The following is a 16,317-nucleotide window of genomic DNA, read 5'->3' on the forward strand; positions in this document are numbered from 1 at the left end:
AATGATCATACCCCTCTGAAACCCAATTTAGAAATTAATCTTTATATCTAAGACACATTTATTTATTTATTTATTTTTTAGTTTTTTTTTTTTAAATAACATTGTTCAGATGTGGTTAGTTGTACTCATTTATACTGTGCACTCTACTTACTTTTAAAGGGTTAGTTCACCCAAAAATGAAAATATTGTCATTAATTACTCTCCCTCATGTCGTTCCACACCCGTAAGACCTTCGTTCATCTTCAGAACACAAATTAAGATATTTCTGATGAAATCCGATGGCTCAGTGAGGCCTGCATAGCCAGCAATGACATTTCCTCTCTCAAGATCCATTAATGTACTAAAAACATATTTAAATCAGTTCATGTGAGTACAGTGGTTCAATATTAATATTATAAAGCCACGAGAATATTTTTGGTGCTCCAAAAAAACAAAACAGCGATTTTATATAGTGATGGCCGAAGCTTCGAAGTGTTATGAATCTTGTGTGTCGAATCAGCGGTTCGGAGCGCCAAAGTCACGTGGCGCACCATAAATATTCTCGTGGCTTTATAATATTGATATTGACCCACTGTACTCACATGAACTGATTTAAATATGTTTTTAGTACATTAATGGATCTTGAGAGAGGAAATGTCATTGTTCATGCCTCACTGAGCCATCGGATTTCATCAAAAATATCTTAATTTGTGTTCTGAAGATTAATGAAGGTCTTACGGGTGTGGAACGACATGAGGGTGAGTGATTAATGACATTATTTTAATTTTTGGGTGAACTAACCCTTTAAAAGTAAGTAGAGTGCACAGTATAAATGAGTACAACTAACCACATCTGAACAATGTTATTTAAAAAAAAAAAACTAAAAAATAAATAAATAAATAAATGTGTCTTAGATATAAAGATTAATTTCTAAATTGGGTTTCAGAGGGGTATGATCATTCATACTGTGTACTGTATCTTAACTTTAACTGCAACTTTTCAATGGGATAAAGTGCTGAAACCCTTTCATACTGTATTTAATGGAAAATATATTAACCTGACAATATATTAAACTGACAAAGAATGATAACAAAAAGCTTGCACAACAACTCTTGCTTACTGATATGAACAAGTGATTTATCTTTCATCTAAAGCCACATGAAGCAATTTTGGATTTAGAATCACACATTTCACATTTCTGTAGTTCTGAGAACTGATAATAATTTTGGCTGGGTAAACATAGATACTGTTTAGTGGAAGTAAAGTGGTAATAGCGGTGAACTACAGCAAATATAACTGTGTTCTCATTTTTCCCCAGCAGCTACAGCTCCATAAAAATAATAATAAATCAAGTTAATATAGTATCTGGTAAGGACATATAATAATAATGCAATCAATCAGTCAATAAATTGGCTACAGTTTAAAAGCGAGCGAGCGAAATAGAAGATCGAGCGCGAGTGTGGGAAGTGATGACGCGCGTGCTGCGAGTCGTGTACGAGCACGCGAGGGCTTGATTTGCGCGCAGAGGAGATGTCATGCGCGCGCGCGGGTTTAAAATGAGCTCGCGGAAGTGATTTACTGCGCGCGCAAGCATCAGTTGTGTGCTCGGTTATTAATGGCATTTAAATGCCGCCATACCTATTTTATAAGAATTTTTATTATAAAATTGCATATAATTCCAAGTGAAAATGTGTCTTAAGACTTAAACTGTAAGTGACATGAGCAAAAGAGAATTAAATTTAATCGTTCATTTTCATTATTTGCATATTTAATCATCAGCAGGAAATTCATGATCATTATATATATATATATATATATATATATATATATATATATATATATATATATATATATACACACATACATACATACACACAAACACACACACATATATATACATATAAATATTTTTTACTTGGAAAGGAGTGGGTTTTTTTTTTTATTGTCTTCAATAACAGAAAGTTTTTCATTTAATCCCACAAAATATGCAGATCTTGTTTAAAATATTCCATTGCATAGATTTTGCTAATGGGTGAATGGCTGGAAGTTTTCAAGCCTGTTTTTTTTTTTTGTTTGTTTGTTTTTTGTTTTTTGTTTTTGCAAAAAATAAAATAAAAAAAATAAAATTGGATGTGGATTCTGCCCTCATGAGAAATAATCAATGGTGAAACATCGATGTCATGCATTATCAACCTAAGAATGTTTGTTCTTTACTGTGTAAATGTGGACGAGGGGAAGAACTCAAGCTACTGCAGTCTGAACTCACATAAACTCATCTCTTTATTTTTTTAGTTTTACTAGCAAAGCAACAGGAGTCATGTTTGCCTGACCATCACACACATTGTTTGACTAAATCAGAGGAATGTTTCACACTGCGGTTAAAGTGAAAAGGTAATTTATTTTACCCAGTGAAATTGTCTTTTTTGCATTTATAAAGAAGAGTTTATGGATCTATTGTCATGTTTTATGTATTTCTATATACAGGCCAGGTGTCAGTTCCTCAATATAAAGAAAATAGAGAACGTTGCATCTAAAATGATGCAGGAGACTCCGAGATCTTCATCTCCAGAACCCAACTGTGTGTCTCTGAAGAGTGACAAACCACTGCATCATCCTCCTGATCTCAGTGATGAAGCAGTGACCTCTGACCCCAGGTGAGACTCTATCCAGTATTACAGACAATGGCCTGATTTCACCTTCTATATTGAAATTCAAAATGAGGCTCAGGTGGGACAACGTCTGAAATAAAGTAAAGTTCAAGGTGAAACAGTAAAGTCTAGGAGATGCAGGAATGTCCTTCTCCAGCAAAGAAAGCTCTATACTCTAGCTGAGCCCCCACCGTGAGTTTTTTTTTAGGCGACCATTATTTTAGAAATTATTAATTCAGTCTTTGGTGACACATCATGCAGATGACAGTATTTTCCATTTTTATTCAAAATATTCATAAACTTATTAACTATATCATGAATTATATGATATATTCTGATTGTCAAATGTGTGGAAGTGTGTTTTGTTTTTTAAACACCTTTATAATGATCATGTTAGTCAATATAACATGCAATAAGTTTGCACCGCAATCCAAATCCAAAGTGTCTGTTGGATTTACATCAGTTGTCCCTGAAATACATAAAAGTAAGTGGCCTGTGAACTGGGAGAAGAATAGAGTACACTTTGTTTCATACACAATGTGTATCAGATATGAAAACAATTTGTCAAATTGTAACTGAAAGGATTGATAGCAGGTGAAATTTTTTTTAAACATAGTGTGGTGTGACACATAATGAGATGTGAGCATTATTGAGCACTAAAACCATGTTATGTATGTTTCAGAAAATTATACTCCGTTACAAACGTACTGCGTCAAAGACGCTACGGGGGAAACTCCTTTTTCTCATTTTCTGAAGCTTAAATTCAACAACACAAGCCAGAAGCTGAGCTGGGCTGTGCGTGAGCTAATTGGCTAGGCAAGCTGCAACTGCATGAACCTATGGCGATGCAGCATAAGTATATGAACCAATGGGTGCACTTCCTGCCGTGGTAGGCATCTGCCTATAAAGCGACTCACTCCGCCATAGAAGTCAGGGCCCATATGTATAAAACTTATCAGAAATGTTCTTAAGAACAGTCTTAAGTTTTGACTTAAGTGTCAAAAAATTCTTAATAAAGAGTAGGAGTTTTATAAGAGTAGGAGACTTTTATAAAGAAGCTAAAAGCTACTTTTAGTAAAGCATAAGACTGATTCTTAAGTGCTGACTTAAGTGTTGTGAACTAAGGACTACAATGATGTCAACTCAAAATGGCCACCCTCAGCCTCTGAATCAGCCAATAGCAAGCCTGCAAGGGTGAAGTCACAGAAAAAAACAGGGGAAAAAGAAATGTTTTAATTAGGGCCTGAGCACCGATGCCCACCGATGGTGTGGGGACCCTATTGGAATTGCTCCATTTATTATTATTATTCCGCTTTTTCTTCTTCTCCCAAATGAATCGCATTTTTTAGGGCCTAAACATGCTCGAAAACTCATGAAACTTTGCATATGCGTCAGAAGTGAAAGTTACGTCTTATATGGGTTGCACAATTGGGCGTGGCAAAATAGCTCTATTGCGCCACCTACAATATTTCAGTGAAGTTCCCCTCGTGTGAAATTCAGTAGACACGTGTAATAGCCCAATACCTACAAAAAAGTCTCTGGAGCAAAATCTGAAAACCAACAGGAAGTGAGTTATTTTTAATTTTTGCCATTTCCAGACCTTGTACTTTAACAAACTCCTCCTAGAGCTTTAATCAGATCAATGTCATATTTGGTCAGTCTAATCTAATGGCCTTAAATTAAATTGTGAAGATCTTGAGTTTTCATTGAAGGACGTGTCCGTGGCAGCCTGACAAAGTTCGATGTTTCGCCATGAAACAGGAAGTTGTTGTAACTCAGGCATATTATGTCCAATCTGCTCCAAACTTCATGTGTTAATTTAGTCATAGCGCCACCTGGCAACAGGAAATTGCATGCTTTTCACTGTAATTCACTCCCAGGAACACATTTCAATATGCCAAGAAGTACCAAACATACTAGAAACACATTAAATCTTGCAACACTTGGCTAAATGCTAATGTATGCGATTAACACCACGAAAAAGGAAGTTGTTGTAAGTCAGGTGTACAATATCCGATTTGCTCCAAACTTCACATGTTTGATAACTGTCCTGGGTAGTGTTTCCCAAAAGCATCGTAAACCTAAGGTGATCGTAGCTCCATTGAGATCAACTTAAGCTTACGATGCTTTTGGGAAACGCTGCCCTGGCCTGATGACATCTACATGGCAATATTCAGTTACGGTCAATGCACCACCTGTTGGCAGCAGGAAGCATGGCACTTTGAAATGACTTTGTCATAATTTTTTGTAATAACAGAATATTTAATTGTCATTGTCAACTGTCATTGATAATAACAGATAAAGTTTAAATAGCCATTTATTAGGTTATACAACTTTAAAGGTGCTAAAGAGGATTAGGGGTGTCCTCGACTACGGATTTACATAGTCGAATCCGATTCGAATCAGATTGCCTATATTCGATTGATAGTCGAATCATATATGTTGGGGTTGGGGGGGGTGATTTGAGTGTGAAAAACAGCAGTCCACTAGAGAGTGCGCACGGACTTTGAAAAGGCCGCGCGCTGAACTGTGCAGGAGATGGAGCGGGACACGGAAAATCAAGTAGGACTAAGGCCTATAGCCTACCCGCGGGCGCGGCTTAAGACAACTTTTATTTTCTTTCACACACAGCAGAGAAACGTCTTTCTAATAAACCGACCAAACTGCCTGTCAAGTGATAGACGAAACTGACAATGATTTTATCTTTTTTTAAACAAATGAAAGGCAATGTGGATAAACATTCACAATCACGATGTACAGAACACCACACAAAGATATAGAAGAAAACGAATAAAAACATTTTGGATCAATAAACCTTAAAATATATATAAAAATAACTGCAGAAAAGCCACACTGCAGATATACATTTCATATGTTGACAAATCAAATTACATCGGCTAAACTGTCTGTGCGAGCAAGCTTTAACTCTATAGTGCAACATTGATGCACCAAAAAATTAAATTCATTTAATAAAAAAAATTATATATATTTTTTTATCAAACATTAATTTACAGAATTGAATTAGAACAGAAATATGATCGAGTCAAACTGCAAAATGCCTGAAGTGCAGGGAACATATATTCAAAACACAAGCCACAAATAATTAAATTAGATAACCCAGAGTGATCAATAAATAAATTAAAATTAAATAAATTATTAAAATAACGAAAGTATAGCCAGAATTGTCAACTTTGTCTTTTTAACTGCAGAGACAATAAACGCTGAACTGGAGTGGCAGTCTTTTTAGCTAAACATTAACAGCATCCAAAAATCAAATTACATCCGGCTGAAATAGTTTGAAATCACTTGTAGCTACCCTACCTGATTGAGAGAGAAAAATCCAGTCTTTCACGCAATCTGCCTGTGTCCGTTGGAGTCTTTTCAAATAGCGCGCTATAGTCAGCTCGTTGGCCAGCAGAAGCGCGCCGCAATGTTTGTCGTTGTTGAGTTCTAGGACATGAGCTGTTGGCACAACTTGCGTCACACGTTTTTTGGATCATCTTTTACCATTTCAAAGTGCATCCAATTGTACACTTTATCCAAGACATTGTTGAAGATTTAATCCCTGCTGCAAAGATGCTCCTCTGCCGGTCACGGATGATGGAAGTGAAACTTAAGTCGGTCACAGGGGTGGTTGGATTTATTCACGCACATTAAAAATATTTATTAAAAGCTTCTTTCTTTTCACATTTTTATTTATGGTATTAACATAATAGGCTGTATATTAACCTATTGGGAAAGAACCGGTATGTCTATGTAAAATCAATCAGATATTGAGCACCCCCATATCTCTTCTCATAACACCTCTGCGACGATTCGACTGTGAGATTGGTAGTCGAATCAGGCTCCTCCTATCGAAGATTCGAATCGTCGACTATTCAGGGTCACCCCTAAAGAGGATCTTTCGTCGACTGAGAAACCAAAGACTGTTACTGAGTTTTTGAAATGAGCGCATGCGTAAGAACAACCCCCCTCCTTCACAGCTAATTTCGAGGGAACGCCTCCCAAAACTCGTGCAGGAGTATTGGAACACAGGTGTTTACCACCGGCATTCGCTGTGTCGTGTTAGTGGATTCATTATGTCGGACTCACCGCAGGTAACTCATAATCTGCAGTTGTTACTCCTGTCTCCTGACAAAAACATTGCAAAACGTGCTCAGAATTTCGGCATTTTTAACAAACTCCAGTGAAAATATGCTCTTTCAGAGGGAAGTCATAAGGGAGAACATCATGTCATATTCCAGCGGAGCTGTAATCAGCTGAGCTCTGAAGGCACCGCTGAGCTGCTCTTGTTGTGAGAGCACTCGTCCTCAATGAATGCTTCTTGTGGGGTGGGCCCAGCAAGCGACATGCTCAGATGTGCTGCGTTTTGAAATGAATGATGGCTAAAAGATGCTCTTTTAGAGAATTAAGCTCTGCTATACTCACCAGATACTAGCAGGAGCATATTCTCAGCCGCAGAGTCGGCGGAGAGCACAGTAAATCACTGGATAGCCGCAGGGAAACAAGAGACCTCTGTGCAGCACTGAAACAGCTCGATGGGAGAGCTGATAAGCAGGCTGCTGGAGCCGGACTGCTTGCTTGCAGGAATCGCTCATTCCACTGCAGGGCTCGTTCGACATTGAGAAGCTTCATCAAAGAGTGTCAAGTGAAGAAAGAAGATTGTTGCTGAAGGAGATGAAATCTGATTTCTATAGCAGATATAGCTGGAATATATGGTGGGAAGTGGGTGTGGGTGTTAAGCTTTCTAAAGACATATCTCTCATGTCTGTGTGGCAAGTATTCACTGAGTTTCAGTTTTAAACGTGTTTTAAACGTTTCAGAAAGTTCACAGAGACTGAGATGGCAGAAAGCTCACCCTGATTGTTTTCTTTATTTTAAAAAAGCACAAAGTTTTGTTGTTATTGTCAGTGTATACACATAAAAGTAGACCACTTACAGTTTCGAATGATGTATAACTTATTTCTGAATGACAAAAAATGAGTATTTTAATTTCTTTTCACCATTATCAGGAAAAAAATGCAAGTAATGGTGCCTCTGCTGATCCCAGTGGGTAAAAACTGCATTGTGTGCTGTCATATGCATCATTATCACTAATAATGCCAGCACCAACTCAAACTGATTTCTGAAATAGTTCAGTGCATGTGCCTGATGAGTTTCTGTTCACGTCTTTAAAGTCGAAAGGGTTTGAAAGGGTGATGTCCTCTGTACATTTAGTTCACAACATCAAGCACCTTTTTTTTCTGCTACAACTGCATATCAAAGCACTCAAGTGACTGCATTGTTCTGGCTGAGTTACTGATGTATGTTTTCTTTGTATCTCCAGCAGAGGGAGTCAGAGAGCTTCATCTCCAGAGCCCAGCTGTGTGTTCCTGAAGAGTGACAAATCACTGCATCATTCTCCTGATCTCAGTGATGAACCAGTGACCTCTGACCCAATGTGAGTGTGAACATGTAGCTAGTGGATGATTAAATTATAGCTACCTCAAATCTATGGACAATTATTTCAATGATGAAAAATGAACTTTGATCTCTAAATCAAGATATAAGACATCAAATATATGAAAAATACAAAACTTCTATCTGTAATGATTTACACTTTTTTACCATCTGTTTTTTTTCCCTTCAGCACTGTGTATGGAGATGATCAGACTGGAGACCATGATTCTCCTCAATCAGTAATTGATGAGCTGCAGAGAGTCAAAGACCGACACAAAACCAGCATGAAGAACAAGTATGAGAGATTATTTGAGGGACTGAAACTCAAGGAGAATGAAACCCTCCTGAACAGGATCTACACACAGCTCTACATCATAGAGGGAGAGAGTGAAGGAGTGAATGAAGAACATGAGGTTTTACTGATGGAGAAAAAAGCAAGAACACAACACTCACAAGAAACTCCAATCTACTGCAATGACATCTTTAAAGCCTCACCTGAACCAGGATGTGAGGAGAAAGACCAAATCAAGACTGTTCTAACTAAAGGCATCGCTGGAATTGGAAAAACCGTCTCTGTGCAGAAGTTCATTCTTGACTGGGCCGAGGGAAAAGACAATCAGGATGTAGATTTCATGTTTGTGCTTCCATATCGAGAGCTGAACTTGATCCAAGATCATCAGTACAGTCTTCACAGACTTCTGCTGGACTTTCATCCTGAACTTCAAGATCTGGACTCAAAGATTTATGAGGAGAGTAAAGTTGTGTTCATCTTTGATGGTCTGGATGAAAGCAGAATCACAGAGTTTTCAGATGAATTTTCAGATGTTCAGAAAGTTTCTGGTGTGACTGAGACTTCATCAGTGGGTGTGTTGATGTCAAACCTCATGAAAGGAGATCTGCTTCCCAATGCTCTCATCTGGATCACCTCCAGACCAGCAGCAGCCAGTCAGATCCCCTCCAAATACATCAACCGTCTGACAGAGATTCAGGGATTCAATGAGCCTCAGAAGGAGGAATATTTCAGGAAGAGAATCAGTGACGAGCATCAAGCCAGCAGAATCATCTCACACATCAGAAGAGCAAGAAGCCTCCACATCATGTGCCACATACCCGTCTTCTGCTGGATCTCATCCACTGTGCTTCAGAAGCTCCTGAATGAAGATCTGAGTGCAGAAATCCCTCAAACTCTGACAGAAATGTACATCCACTTCCTGCTGATTCAGATCAACATGAGGAATCAGAAGTATGAAGAGAAAAAAACAAAAGAACTTCTCAAGTCCAACAGAGAAGTGATTGTGAAACTTGCTGAAGTGGCTTTCAAGCAGCTGATGAAGGGCAATGTGATGTTCTATGAGGAGGACCTGAGAGAGAGTGGCATAGACGTCACTGACGCCTCAGTGTATTCTGGGATTTGCACTGAGATCTTTAAGGAGGAATCTTTGATTCTTCAGAGAAAAGTCTACAGCTTTATTCATCTGAGTGTCCAGGAGTTTCTTGCTGCTTTCTATGTGTTTTACTCACATGTGGTCAAGAACAAAGAGCCACTGCATGAATTCAGATATTATATATTGAATCAAGCCTCTCTGGATGATCTACTAAGATCAGCAGTAGATGAAGCCCTCTGGTGTAAGAATGGACACCTGGATCTGTTTCTGCGGTTCCTGCTGGGCATCTCACTGGAGTCAAATCAGAGACTCTTACAGGATCTTCTGACACACACAGAGAACAGCTCAGAGAGCATCAGGAAAACCACACAATACATTAAAGGCAAGATCAAAGATAAATTGAATCGTTATCATCTATCAGCCGATACATCCATGAATCTGTTTCTCTGTCTGCTGGAAATGAAAGATCAGACTCTGTCCAGAGACATTCAGGAGTTTGTGAAATTAGACAAATATTCAGAGGAGAAACTCTCTCCTGCTCAGTGCTCAACAATCTCCTACATGATTCAGATGTCAGAGGAGGTTCTGGATGAACTGGATGCCACGAAATACAACACATCAGATGAGGGTAGAAGAAGACTGATACCAGCTCTGATCAACTGCAGAAAAGCTCTGTGAGTGTTAATTATTAACAACTGACAAATCATGATTAATAATGAATCTAATATCTTTTTCAATAATATATATATAATTTCTATCATGACAACTTTTGGTTGTATCCATGATAATGGATATAACAATGTTAATGTATTTGGTCTTGATGGAATAGATTCGCCACGCTGCTGCTGAATTGTTGCTGCTGTTGATTATTGCTGCTGCTGTACAGGAACTTGGTTAATTGAACATTTTACCTAGATTACGATTAATGAATGATTATTTTTTTTCTTTCCTTTTTTTGCCCTCATAGTTCACTTACAGGATTTGTTCTGTAAATATGCTTGACTATTAAAGGTGGGATATTTTTTCCTATTGAAAGAGTAATATGACATAACAGCACACTTTCAGCTGTTATTTTATCTATGGTTCGTAACATTTCTTACGGATTTCTACTTGTTGTAAATCAGATAATGATAAATTAGCACAGTACTAGTATGTAATGAGAGCGATTGCATGTGAGAATTAGTCATACCATCTCTCTATTAATTTTGAAGCTGTGGGTTGTAAATAGTTACTTCAAAAGTAGAAAAATATATGCTAAAATACCTTTTGAGTTTCTAAGCTACTTTAGTGATAAATCACAGGACAGTTTGACAACGAGTTTGTGCTCCTCTCAGTTAGGGTTGTGCCTATAAACGGTATAATATCGAATCACGATAAAATATGTTGATAATGATGATAAGCTCTAGGCATTTTTACTCAATATGGATTAATATAAGAGCCAATCATACAGCAGAAATATGCGACAATAGCCAATCAGCCTGCAGCTTTTAACGTTCACGTCAAAGAACAAAGTCATTGGTTATTTGAAAAGCAACCAGGCGCAGATTAAAACAATCTGTAAAATATGTCACCGGACAGTGAAAAACAAGACTTGCAACACAACCAACTTATTCACAGTGTTTCCCACACATACCCTGCATCTCAATCTACTCCTAGCTTCCTAGGTTGTGAATCCTTTATCATGTAAATGAATGTACGATGGAATCTACGTTTGTTAGAGGTTCTGAATTTTGGTTTAGATTATTTTTCGATTAATTGTCCAACCCTAATATAAGGCACTGTTGAGGAATTTAAGCATTTTAGATGATTCAGTGTAGACAATTTTTGGAAAACACTAGTGTGGAGAGCATTTTTAAATGTAAGTGCTAAATTGTTGATTATATGCTATTTGACCACATATTTTCACAATATTTGACCATTTTATTTTTGTATTGTCAATTATTTACTCATCCAGTTTCTTTCTAGTTTTTAAGGGGCCACTGTTGCCACTTTAAGGAAAATAACCATTAACCCCAACTTGTGCTGTATTTAATCTCTGTTAGCCTTACTGGCTGTAATATCACTGGTCAGGATTGTGAAATTATGACATCAGCTCTTCAATCCTCAAACTGTGTCCTGAGAGAGCTGGATCTGAGTAACAATTACCTGCAGGATTCAGGAGTGAAGCTGCTCTCTGATGTACTGAAGAGTCCAAACTGTCAGCTGCAGATACTGAGGTATTAAAAATATGAGAGATTATTTACAGTCTGCCAGCCATAATGTTAATGTGTGTCTGTAGATGATCTGTGTGTGTCTGTAGGTTGTCTGGCTGTATGATGACAGAGGAAGGCTGTGGTTATGTGTCTTCAGCTCTGAGTTCAAATCCATCACGCCTGAGAGAGATTGAGCTGAGTAACAATGACCTGCAGGATTCAGGAGTGAAGATTATTTCTGATGGACTGACAAGCCCAAACTGTCGGCTGCACACACTGAGGTATTTAGAACATATGAGAGATTATTTGTAGTCTGTCGATTATAATGTGGATGTGTGTCTGTAAATGATCTGTGTGTGTCTGTAGGTTGTCTGGCTGTATGATGACAGAGAAAGGCTGTGGTTTTGTGTCTTCAGTTTTGATTTCAAACCCCTCATATCTGAGAGAACTGGATCTGAGTAACAATGACCTGCAGGATTTAGGAGTGAAGATTATTTCTAATGGACTGATAAGCCCAAACTGTCAGCTGCACATACTAAGGTATTAACCCTCTGGGGTCAACAAACGCACCAGCACATTTCTGCTGCTTTAAGTTTTATATATGTTTTGTGTTGTTTTTATCAACCCTTTTAAAAAAATGCAGACTCTGAAATATGCAGAACGGTAGCTGTCCAGGAGCAGGGTTAGACACCCCTGCTCTACATGTTAGGCAGGCCCAAACACTTTGTTTTTAAAGCAAATCTTAAAACCTACTTTTAAACTCTGGCGTTTAACTAAGAATGAGAGCTGCTTTTATGTTTTATGATTTGGTTATTGTTTAATGTTTTTATTTTTATGTGTAAATTATTTTATTCTGATTATGCTTGTACAGCACTTTGGTAAAGAATTTTTGTTTTTATAAAGTGCTCTACAAACAGTCTTTGATTTGATTTGATACTATTCTGCGTTGTTGTTAAACCCTACAAAACATTAAAAAGCACCATAAAGATGTTGTGCACTAGTTTTCTGAAGATTCACGCAAATGCTTCCTTCCGCTGTTTCTGTCAGTGATTCTCCATTAAGCATTCAAACTGCATGTCGTGTTCAGTTACAACAGTCAACATGGTGAAACTCTCTATATAAGATGATTCAGTTTTGTTATACTTGTAACGGCCAATACTGAAACCAGTGATGTAGTCTATGTGATACACATGTATATGCCGTATATCCAATAGGAATGTTCAAGGATTTACGTAGACCCACTTAAAGCACGAGGATACATAACCATCCAATAATATCCAAGTCTCAAGTTTCATATTTTGCCCATTTTACTTAACATAAATACTGTTTTAGCACTCTTTAATTGCTGTAGTTCAAGAGAAGCGGCAGCCTGAAATGCATAACTATGATGGCAGACTTTTCAACCCAACTTGGGTTGTTTTTAACCAAGCATTTTTTTAGAGGGTAAAAATAGTTGCAACGTTCACTCTTAAATGTGCATTGAATCTTGCCAGCTGATAAAATATGTTCCAGGGACCATATTCAAATGACATCTAAGGCTATCTTAAGTGGCTGAGTTAGATGGTGATTGATACTAAACAGTAGAAAACCAATCTCTTCAGCTGTAAATGCCATTGGCTATTAAAGACTTTCAAGTCTCTCAATTACATATAGCCTAGATCAGATGCATACTACATGCATTAGTGAGTGCGGAGGTGCTTATGGGGTGTCGCTCTGGGACAGGTAAGTATGAGGCTGGGAGGGAAAAGTCACAGTATACTCACTACAAAAAACTAGACTACACCACTGACTGAAACCCAGCTATCGGTATCGGAGACAAAAAATTGGAGCGTCCCTAACATAACATTTTTTTTCTCCTAAATACAAACATGTACATACATGTTGCTCACATAATATTGTAGCCCAGTTTGTGCTGAATACAGTGTAATCTGACTTTTTGCCATAAAAACGATGAAAAAAGCACAATGGGTATGTCAAATCTTTGCCAGGGCCCCAAACATATGACAGATAATTTACAGTCTGCGGGTCTTAATGTTGATGTCTGTCTCTAGATGATCTGTTTGTGTCTGTAGGTTGTCTGGCTGTATGATGACAGAGGGAGGCTGTGGTTATATGTCTTCAGCTTTGAGTTCAAACCCCTCACACCTGAGAGAGCTAGACCTGAGCAGCAATGACCTGCAGGATTCAGGAGTGAAGATTATTTCTGAAGGACTGAAGAGTCCAAACTGTCAGCTGCAGAAACTGAAGTATTAAGAACACATGAGAAATTATTTACAGTCTGCAGATTATAATGTTGATATCGTTTTGTTGGTGATTTGTGTGTGTGTGTGTGTTTGTGTGTGTCTGTAGGTTGTCTGGCTGTATGGTGACAGAGGAAGGCTGTGGTTATGTGTCTTCAGCTCTGAGTTCAAACCCCTCACACCTGAGAGAGCTGGATCTAAGCTACAATCACCCAGGAGATTCAGGAGTGAAGCTGCTCTCTGACAAATTGAAGGATTGCTCACTGCAGATACTCAAGTATGTGGGTCAATAAGAGGGCTGGTTATTAACACCTGGTATTAAGATCTGCCTCAGGTGATCTGATCATATGTTGGTTACTCCCATTTGAATGTAGTCATTCAAAAATTCTGTTTATGTAGTCTGAATGAAAAAGAGAGGGATTAAAGTCATTTGCGAGTCAGCTATTTATCCGCTGATATGGCCACGCCCATGGATCTCATGCACTATTCAGACACAAATTCTGAGGCAATACATGTATACATAATTGTAATCGTGTATTTGTTATCTTCAAAAGTGTCTATCTGCATGTTATAGCCGTGGTTATAGCGATCTTTGGAAGCCTCTGTTAGTTTCTGGAATGTCAAATGGTATGCCTGTTCTTCATTACGAGTCATTTGTGGACTAAATGTGCACAGAGTGCCCTCTGGCTGCAAGTATGAATTGAAAATCAGTACATCAGAGTGTCCAGCGCTCATAGTGATGACAATAAATATTAAATAAATATTACTCCTCTGTATAGAAAATTGACAAACATATGAGAATTCATCAATATTTCTCCAAATGTGCATGCTTTTAAATTCAAAACCCAGATGGATGTTGTTTTGTCAAAAGTAATGACTCCTGACGCATATTAACAAATTACGGTCACTATAAGATTTTAAGAGTAAAAAAGAGGTCAAAATGTGAAGCTTGAGTCTTAGATCTTTTTAATGATGTATATGAAATGCCATAGAGGTAACATGAATGTTTAGACACTTTGCATATCACAGAAATACATTATATTTTAATGTATATTAAAATAGAAAACCATTATTTTAAACTGTAATAATATTTCACAGTATTGCTGTTTTTTTCATTATGTTTGAGCAACCAGTAACTCTGACCAGAACACAATGACAAAAGCTGAGGTGCAGAGGAGAGAGCAAAACAAAACACCGGTCAGAAATTAGAAGTCTAAAGGGAGAAATTTTAAAGAGAAATGTCATAGGATTTTAATATAAGAGAAGAGGAGCTTGAGTTTGTTGCTCAGCCCTATTTCTTTGAACCATGAGAGGCGTCTAAGCTTATGACACTCCTAGTTATTTGAATTTATAAAGTTTTAAAAATTTATTTTTTTAAACAAAAATGCATCGCTTCATGTCAAAAGGCCTTTATTAACCCCCTAAGCACAAAGTGTACCGCGGGCGTGACACCCCTCCCCCCTCCCCGCTAAAAAAATTCATAATCAAATTACTAAGCAACCATTGACAGTGGGTATCATTTTAAACTTAAACCTTAGCTTTTTAATGCATCCAACATCATTACTTACAGTGGATGCTCCCAATTTAAATGATTCCAAAATCAATTTTTGCGCAAATATAGCCATTGTTCAAAACAATCTTCTTACCTTAGCACAATGTTCCAAATGACAATGATCAGTGACAACTGAGATTCACCCGTAGTCAAAAGCAAAAGACCTCAGACTGCGGAGTGGCTACAGAAATTGACATCCACAGGTAGCGCTAATATACACTAAACAGTCACACAATGCTGATGTTGTTTATATATAGGCCAGCATGGTTTGACAAACGGTATTATATACGTGTACATGTTTGTCAGATTACATGTAACAAGTTGCGCCTGTGTCGACCCACACATGATGAGAGCATCAGCTCTGCTTATTTGTGGCCCAACTCTCATTTGTGCTGCTCTTATTAGATTGCGTTGGTCATAATGTAAATGATTCGACTGCGACTGTGTTCTATCATTTGCATGTCAACAGTAGATCACGCGCAAAACTTGCCACTCCCATCGGCGCATCGGGACAAGTGTCGCTGGTATTGATGTTGAAAGAAATTGTCCATGACATTTTAACTGCAGTGTGCCATGTTAAATTTTGTTTTTAATTTTTTTTGGTCTTATATGTTCCACAAAAAATTCAAACAGTTTTGGAACAACATCAGACTAAATGATTGATAATTTTTTGTGAACAAAGTTTGTGTCATAATAGATTTTGTATGTGTTTCTTTGTTTGACTGACCTTTAGAAAATTAATATGAATCTTGTTTGTTTTATAGTGTGGATCATTGTAGCGAGTTCAGAATTACAGCAGGACCACAAAAATGTAGGTCTACACTCGCAATCATATAGTGTTTTGTTGTTGATTTGTCTCATTTAATGAATTATTTCTTGTCG

At 37.6% G+C, this 16,317-nt stretch overlaps 1 protein-coding gene and 1 long non-coding RNA gene across 4 annotated transcripts in view; one reads left to right on the plus strand and one right to left on the minus strand.

Moving 5' to 3' along the window:
* Window positions 1-16,317, plus strand: part of LOC125271558 (NACHT, LRR and PYD domains-containing protein 12-like) — a 60,777-nt gene that overhangs the window by 9,721 nt on the left and 34,739 nt on the right. For all 3 annotated transcript variants that reach the window (XM_048195613.1, XM_048195611.1, XM_048195614.1), the window contains exons 3-12: window positions 2,272-2,370; window positions 2,464-2,633; window positions 7,954-8,067; window positions 8,257-10,125; window positions 11,494-11,667; window positions 11,751-11,924; window positions 12,010-12,183; window positions 13,716-13,889; window positions 13,993-14,160; window positions 16,200-16,246. In XM_048195613.1, coding sequence (XP_048051570.1) covers window positions 2,515-2,633; window positions 7,954-8,067; window positions 8,257-10,125; window positions 11,494-11,667; window positions 11,751-11,924; window positions 12,010-12,183; window positions 13,716-13,889; window positions 13,993-14,160; window positions 16,200-16,246 — 3,013 coding nt within the window. In that variant the 5' untranslated portion in view covers window positions 2,272-2,370; window positions 2,464-2,514. The remainder of the gene's footprint in view (window positions 1-2,271; window positions 2,371-2,463; window positions 2,634-7,953; window positions 8,068-8,256; window positions 10,126-11,493; window positions 11,668-11,750; window positions 11,925-12,009; window positions 12,184-13,715; window positions 13,890-13,992; window positions 14,161-16,199; window positions 16,247-16,317) is intronic.
* The window catches only part of LOC125271561, a 33,413-nt gene continuing 25,837 nt past the window's right edge, over window positions 8,742-16,317 (minus strand). Inside the window, exons 2-3 of the long non-coding RNA XR_007185657.1 lie at window positions 15,302-15,304; window positions 8,742-8,799 (exon numbers count right to left, since the gene is read on the minus strand). This is a non-coding gene — a long non-coding RNA (uncharacterized LOC125271561). The remainder of the gene's footprint in view (window positions 8,800-15,301; window positions 15,305-16,317) is intronic.

This window comes from Megalobrama amblycephala, linkage group LG7 (genome assembly GCF_018812025.1).
Source record: "Megalobrama amblycephala isolate DHTTF-2021 linkage group LG7, ASM1881202v1, whole genome shotgun sequence".
In the NCBI taxonomy this organism is placed as follows: domain Eukaryota; kingdom Metazoa; phylum Chordata; class Actinopteri; order Cypriniformes; family Xenocyprididae; genus Megalobrama; species Megalobrama amblycephala.